Consider the following 6766-nt stretch of genomic DNA (forward strand, 5'->3'; position numbering starts at 1 on the left):
TTGAGGTTCTTCGATGAGTCCAAGCACATAGCATGGGAGTATTCCGGGTACATAACGATGAGGACAACGCCCCCCCCCTCGCTGTGCAAATTTAGTACACCTCAAATTAGCCTCCATGCTTACAAAGGAATGATTAACACTTACGAAAGGATATGCGCAGATGACTTACGTGGGATGATACGGCAGGAGAATCGCTTCCTTGTCCTTATTAGCGATCATGAAGTCGCCGAGGTACTTGCTCGCATAGTCATGGTGCTCTTTACAAACTGCCAAGAAGATCTCGTGCATATAGTATGGGCCCGCGACGCAGATATATTTTATGTTCTCAATCTTGATGAAGTAGTGAGATACAACGAATACATGCGGCTGAACTGGAAATCCATCTTGGTCATGTGGAACATGTCGTAGATGTAGTCAAATCGCAGGATGAACTTATCTGTGGGCCATCTCTCAACGTACAACCTCCCACCCGGCACTTGAGCCGCGTAAAGCGGGTATCCTGGGTTTTCCGAGATGAGAAGGATTTTCTCTCTTGCCAGCACATCTTCATGGAGTCTCCTTAGATCATTGTTCAGTATGTTCTCTAGCGCTTTCGCGGGTAGGATCGGTTCGCCGGCGACATGGAAAAGTTTCGCACCTTCGACAAGTATTCTATGTACCACCGGGGCTTCAGAGGCGGCTGGCTTCTTGAAGCGGCTCTGGCGCCTTTAGGGCCATTCTTGTCCGCTCTCCTCCTTTGCTTCTTGGCGGGTGGCGGTAGTTAGCCCACCATACCTTCCCTAACCACTAGCCCTAGTGTCATTGGGCTAATCAGTGGACGACCCTTGGGGGGTTGCTGGGTAGAGGCGGCATCTGGAGGCGTCTCCTGCGAGGATCTCTTGAAGAGAGACTTTCTGCATTCCGCCTTAGGACGTTTCGGCTCTGGCAAATCAGGCAGCATCAAGTCATCATCGCCATGCTCATAACCCATCTCTTCGCCATCCTCAACCATCAATCCTGCATCATCATAGGCGGTATTGAAATACTTGTCTGGGTCATCATCCTCCTTCTCCTCCTCCATGTCATCATCAACATTTGCTTCTTCGACAGGGGGGCGACATGATCTGGCACTAATGGAGGCTCTCCCTCGCGTCGTCCGCTATCACCCGCCACGACAGGGGTAGATAATCTGGTAGGTGGGGTGGTGTTCATACCTTCTTGAGAAGGTGGCCTTGGTGTGATACTGGGCGCCTCGAGATGAAGGAGAGACTTCGGCCAAGGCAACAACCAGCCCTTGCATGCGCCAATCCTCTTAGGGGTCTCGTCGTCATCGACTGGTACCAGAGGAGGCCAATCCTCGAAGCCCACTAAGACACTGGCCACGTTAACTTTGAAGACGCCATCGGGCATCTGTCAGTTGTGGAACATGCGGTCCTTCGACTTCACGATCATTGCGTTTCCCACGGCCACCTTTTGGCCCTTGATGTCGTACAGTAGGATGCACGGGGTATCGTCGGCCTACGAAGAAGACATGTCTGCGACGTCAAACATCCGAAAGGCAACTGAAACGGAAGACTATAGACATGCTGGTGAAAAGGGTATGGCGTGTAATTACAATGAGGGCATCGAGCTTAGCCAACGACGAAGGCCCGCCGAGCATGCCAAAGACGGAGGTCGGGCTGCCATGAACCGGAGCGGGACCTTTTGTGGTTGCTTGAGTAGGTGCTAGTGCTGTGGTGTTCGCAGAATTGCTCCGGACAAAGCTGGGAAGGGGAAAGTCCTCCGGCCATGCATTTGGATTGTTCTTTGACCAATCGAAAATTGCCGGAATCAAGCGGACCACCGCGTTAGTGACCGCTACATTGACTAGCTCGACCAACTCTTCTTTGGTCTCAGCTTTGGTCTTATTGACCGTAATCGCGACCTTCTCGTCGATGGTCTGCTGAGTGACGACCAACCATGATGTAGGGTGGAAATCCTCGGGCCGATCTTTCACGATTGGAGCGGATCCTACAAAGAACGCGAGGAGGGAACGAGGGGAAACACAAGAGAAATCACCCAAACCAACAAGATTCGGTCACACATATGCTAGATTCTCGAAAAACAAAGAGATGCACGATCCAAATCCAACAAAGGACGATACATAGGGTCACTAGTTCTTCTCCGTGAGGAGGTCTTGAGGTCTTCCCGTTAGGGGTCTTGAATCCAAGTGGATCTTCTCGGAGGAGGCGATGGTCTCTCTCGGTGGAGTAGATCCGGATGGATAAGAGATGCTCTATCTCATATATGAGCTATCACAACGCTAACCCTAATTAGGAGGAGGAGGTCTATTTATTGTCTTAGTGCAAATGGGGGCGAAGCGAAGGGGTACATGCAATACCCCCCATATAGCAACGCATGGCTAGCAACGAAGCTAAATGATGTGTTGTGTCGTTGAACCTCCCATATTCCCCACTTAGCACTTACCTCCCAGTACCCACCTCCACCCCTTCCATCCATTGGTCAGCGCTCGCGCTCCACCTGTTTCCGCACATCCCTAAAAAAATCCCTGCTGGCACACAAAGCCTATTCTCCCTACGTTTTGGCCTTTATCCTAATAAAACAACCTAAGCGAGCTGCATCGGCCGCCGTCCCATTGCCCTCGCCGCCGCCGTCCCTTGTTCCTTCACCAAGCCCGCGTCCCTTGCCACTTTCTCCACGCTTCAAAGACGCACACTGCATCTTTTCCATCCTCCTCGCGTCGGGGACACACACATGGCGTCGTCGCCATCCTCCTCGCGTCTGGGAAGGTGCCGTCGCCGCCGCTCCTACGCGCGACCTGAGATGCCGAGGCCGTTGTTCTCCTCCGCACAGCCAGGGACGACGCACGCACCGACGCCCCGTCCTCAACTGCATTAGCTCAGCGGTACGCCCCCTGTCCTCGCTCGTCTTGTTTGTTCCCCGATGGCGCCCACTGGCGCACAGCAGCCGATTGGTCGCAGCCCATCGACCTACACAGCTCACAGCTTCCAGGCAGTGACTCAGCTCCAAAGGAAAGGAGCAACTCCTCTCGACCTCTCCAAAATCCCGAGTCCCTGCTAGTATTATTTGTGAGTTGCTCTGCTGATTTGTATCAACTATTCATATGTCTTGATAAAATTGCCCTTTTTCATGGAGATCATTTGCAACTGATGTGAGTACTTTTCCGCAGGAGATATTTGCCGGTGTAGTGATGTAAGTACTAAGTACTGCCTGCGTAAGGGGAAAATAACTTGCAAGATGGTGCAGGTAATTTCCTTTGATTCTTTCACATATCCCTAAATTTCACTTACAAGTTACAAAATTTTCTATTAATCTAATTACTTATTTCTACAGCTTTTATTGTATCCAGTAAAGAATTCTTGTTAACACTGGTTAGCATGACATCAATCTGAGTAAATTGTATCGAGTGAAGCATTGTTAACATGAGAACAATCTGACTGCGTGAAATTTCCAATTCATATCCACAGTGCCTCAAAAGAAACTGTATCTAGTGAAAAATTGTTGTTAGGATGAGTGCATAACAACTTTCCTTCAGCCTGGCCTGCCCTGCTATTTTTTTTGTAGGTCCGCCACAGAAACACACTAAGGCTCCGTTCGGCTGCTCAGTATTTTTTGAGTTTTAGGAAAATACCATTGTTTTTGTAGAAACCCCAGTTTTAAATACTTTGACGTGTTTGGTTTCGACAAATACTTTAGTTTTACAAACCATGGTATATCTAAAACTATGGTTTTTTTGCTGTATCTAAAAAAGAGGTCTCAACCTCTTTTTGTAAACTGAGAAACACTCGCTCGAGTACATCTTCTTCGGGTCCTCCTCACCCATCTCTTCCGCAGCCATGCAATTAAGATTACCACCTGGGAAGCTTGACTACTCTGCCGTTGATTTCTTCAATTGTTTACTATTGTTCGGCCTGTACATTAGATAGTACTAGAGGTACGGTCCTATCAGATGATGCGTTTACACATACAAAAGATTTAGCGAATGCTTAGACCCTGGAGTAGATCGATTGATACTGAGCAAAGTTATACATAGTAGTCTAAGCTAGCTAGCCGTTCGATTCGATGTGGCCAGAGATACAAGATTACTCAACAACATATCCTAGCATCTAGAGGATGTTCGCGTGCATGACAAGGCTATAGGCACGCAGCGGCCATTAATTAGCACACGCTGATCACGTCGTTGTATAACTCCTTTGTTGTAGGTTCAACTAGCTATATTTAGGATTATCCATGCAACGAGTGGTCAAAACCAAGAAACCAAGAAAAACTGCACTTGCCAAACATCTCTATAGTTTTTCTAAAACAGAGAAAAGCTGCGGTTTTTAGAAACCGAAGTATTCATTGCCAACATATTGGAATACCGAGGTTTTCAATTACCATGGTTTTGGAAAAACCGGGTTGCCAAACTAGGCCTAAAGTATTTAAAACTATAGTATTTTTTAGAAACCACAGTATTTTCCAAATACTGAGAAAATACTTCGCTGCCAAACGGGCCCACAGATTTACTGTTTCACATGCATCACTAAAGGTTACAGTTGACACATAAGTTTCTCAGTGAAATAAATGCAGGATTCTTCTACTCAAACATTGAACAAGAAGAAAAGATGGTTTCTGCTGAGGGACGTCAAGTTGATGAACATGTCAAGAAGATCATTGAATTGAAATATAAGGTATTTTGCTTAGTGTGTCCCCTGCTCTTTATCTCTATCTCTCTCGAAAAAGATTGTGCTCGCTTGATTCTATGACGTGCAGGTTCGGTCAGGAAGTTACAATAATTTTGTGGTGATCAACCAGAAAAGCATTGGTCTTCCATCCATCGATCTCCTAGATAGAGTAGGGGTAACTAATTCACTTACATCTAAACTTGTGATCTTTTTGGGGTTCCAGTTCAGTTTAGAATGTCGGTCATGAACTCATGATGGCACCAGCTGAACTTGGTACTCAAAAGTTGTTTGACATTATACATAATGCTACCGTATAAGCCATGAACAACCAGTTAAGTTTAAGACAAACCCATGTAGAAACCAGACTTCCTATGGTGGCTCAGTCTGGCACACTCATCTTTCCCTGCTGCTAATAAATTATTATTTTTATGCCCTTTCTTGTTTATAATTAGAGCGCACTCTTTTCTATACTAACTAGACCCCGGCACCCCTTCAAGGTCAAGTCAGGGGCTCAGGTTGGCGTGATGATGACCAGAAGTGGATTAGATAGTTTGTAGTTCTCCTGCTTTCTATGCATGAGTTGATAACTCCTACTGTCGCAAGTTTGATGATTTTTTTTCTCGTGTTGTTGCTTCTGTAGGTTCTGCAAATTTTATTCATAGATCAGGAAATTCTAATATGTGACATGGTAAATCTCAGGTAATTAGGATCTCTTGTGTGATGTATATTATGCAAAGATTTTTGAGTTGTCGGCACTGAGGTTTCTCCTAATACATCATGACACGCATGACTAATAAATAATCCCAAGAACGAGTAGTACGGGAATAATGTGACACAAAGCTAATTAATGCAGAGACCTCTCGAAAATGGAAATATTCAACTCAGTATATTCGGTATTATTAGTTACCAACTTGTCATTTAGTTGGTTGGTGAATTCATTTCATTGTTTATATAATATATTTTTTGGATCTTTAGTAGTATATGCAAGCTGATGGTTGTTCATAATGAACAACCACATCTCAAAGGTGCTTGCTGTATTAATATGCAGTTTCTTATCTCACGAGCCATGGACATTCAGAATATGTGCAAGGCAATTAAGGTAAATAGAAGGCCCTCAGTTTACAAAGAATTGGTCAAGAGTGAAGACTCAAAGTCTGTGTTTGTACTCCATAGCATGGCGATGGCCCTTTTGCTAGTGTGTATTATTGTTATTTTTTACCGAGTGATGATACTGACATTGCAAGTATGTGAAGTTTCCACATTTGAATTTTGGTCTTTTTTAAGAGAAAATAGACTGGAACACTAAAAACATATAATGTTAGTTCATATAGTTTTGAGTTGATACAAGATGTTATTTAATAAATTCATGTTCATGTTTTTGTATTCAGATTATTAATTATCCCCTTGTCTATATAATAAATCTATGTCATGATAAATCACATTTGTAAGGTGCTCCTTTAAATCGCACTTCTCTATTAACCTGATTTCTATAATGTAAGTTGCTCATCTAATACTATTAACATTGTTGTTGTTGCTGTAGATCATGAAGACAAATTGACAATGCATGGCTCACATGTTGATTGCAAGGTTAAGAATGGGCTACTACAAGATAATTAGAATGTCATTTTTAGGACCAAAGTTTCAGACATCATAGTTGATTGCAAGGTCAAGAATTGGGCTACAGATAGATAGTTTCACCTCTTGTAATCTTTGGATCACGTTCCTTGTAATGCAACATAGTCAATTTAATACATGAGAAGTTTATGTTTGTTATATTTTGCCTGCAACTGTCAACATTGCAAGGTCATGAATTGTGCTACTAATTTGTTCTGTCCATTTTAAAATCTGTTTGTCCATGATTGCCACCAACACATATCAAGCAATGGTCTATTATATCCACGACCGCCACCAACGCATATGAAGCGTTGTTGAGCTATAGCTCTATATGTTGCTATCTACCAACGCATCTACATGCAGTTTACCAATGCATGCATATATGTTGTTGTAGACCATTGCAACGCCACCAACGGCAACGCATACTAATTCGTTGGTGTAGGCCTTGGCAACACATATATGGACATACAACAATGCATTTATGCGTC

General features: G+C 44.3%; 1 protein-coding gene across 14 annotated transcripts; it reads left to right on the top strand.

Annotated features, from left to right (window-relative positions):
• The first annotated feature begins 2446 nt into the window (after window positions 1-2446).
• LOC123086062 (T-complex protein 1 subunit zeta 1) lies at window positions 2447-6439 on the top strand. 14 transcript variants are annotated; one of them, XM_044507755.1, is made up of 8 exons: window positions 2447-2884; window positions 2996-3068; window positions 3170-3246; window positions 4556-4670; window positions 4753-4839; window positions 5305-5363; window positions 5713-5763; window positions 6205-6439. In XM_044507755.1, exons 4-8 carry the CDS (start codon window positions 4605-4607, stop codon window positions 6209-6211), a joined length of 270 nt encoding a protein of 89 aa, XP_044363690.1. In that variant the 5' UTR covers window positions 2447-2884; window positions 2996-3068; window positions 3170-3246; window positions 4556-4604; the 3' UTR covers window positions 6212-6439. The 14 variants fall into 14 exon arrangements, 2 of the variants coding, with proteins under 2 accessions (XP_044363690.1, XP_044363689.1); XM_044507754.1 differs by having other exon boundaries at window positions 2451-3068; XR_006440351.1 differs by lacking the exon at window positions 4753-4839 and having other exon boundaries at window positions 5305-6439.
• The last annotated feature ends 327 nt before the right edge of the window (window positions 6440-6766 follow it).

The sequence above is a fragment of the Triticum aestivum genome, chromosome 4A (assembly GCF_018294505.1).
Source record: "Triticum aestivum cultivar Chinese Spring chromosome 4A, IWGSC CS RefSeq v2.1, whole genome shotgun sequence".
NCBI classification, from domain to species: domain Eukaryota; kingdom Viridiplantae; phylum Streptophyta; class Magnoliopsida; order Poales; family Poaceae; genus Triticum; species Triticum aestivum.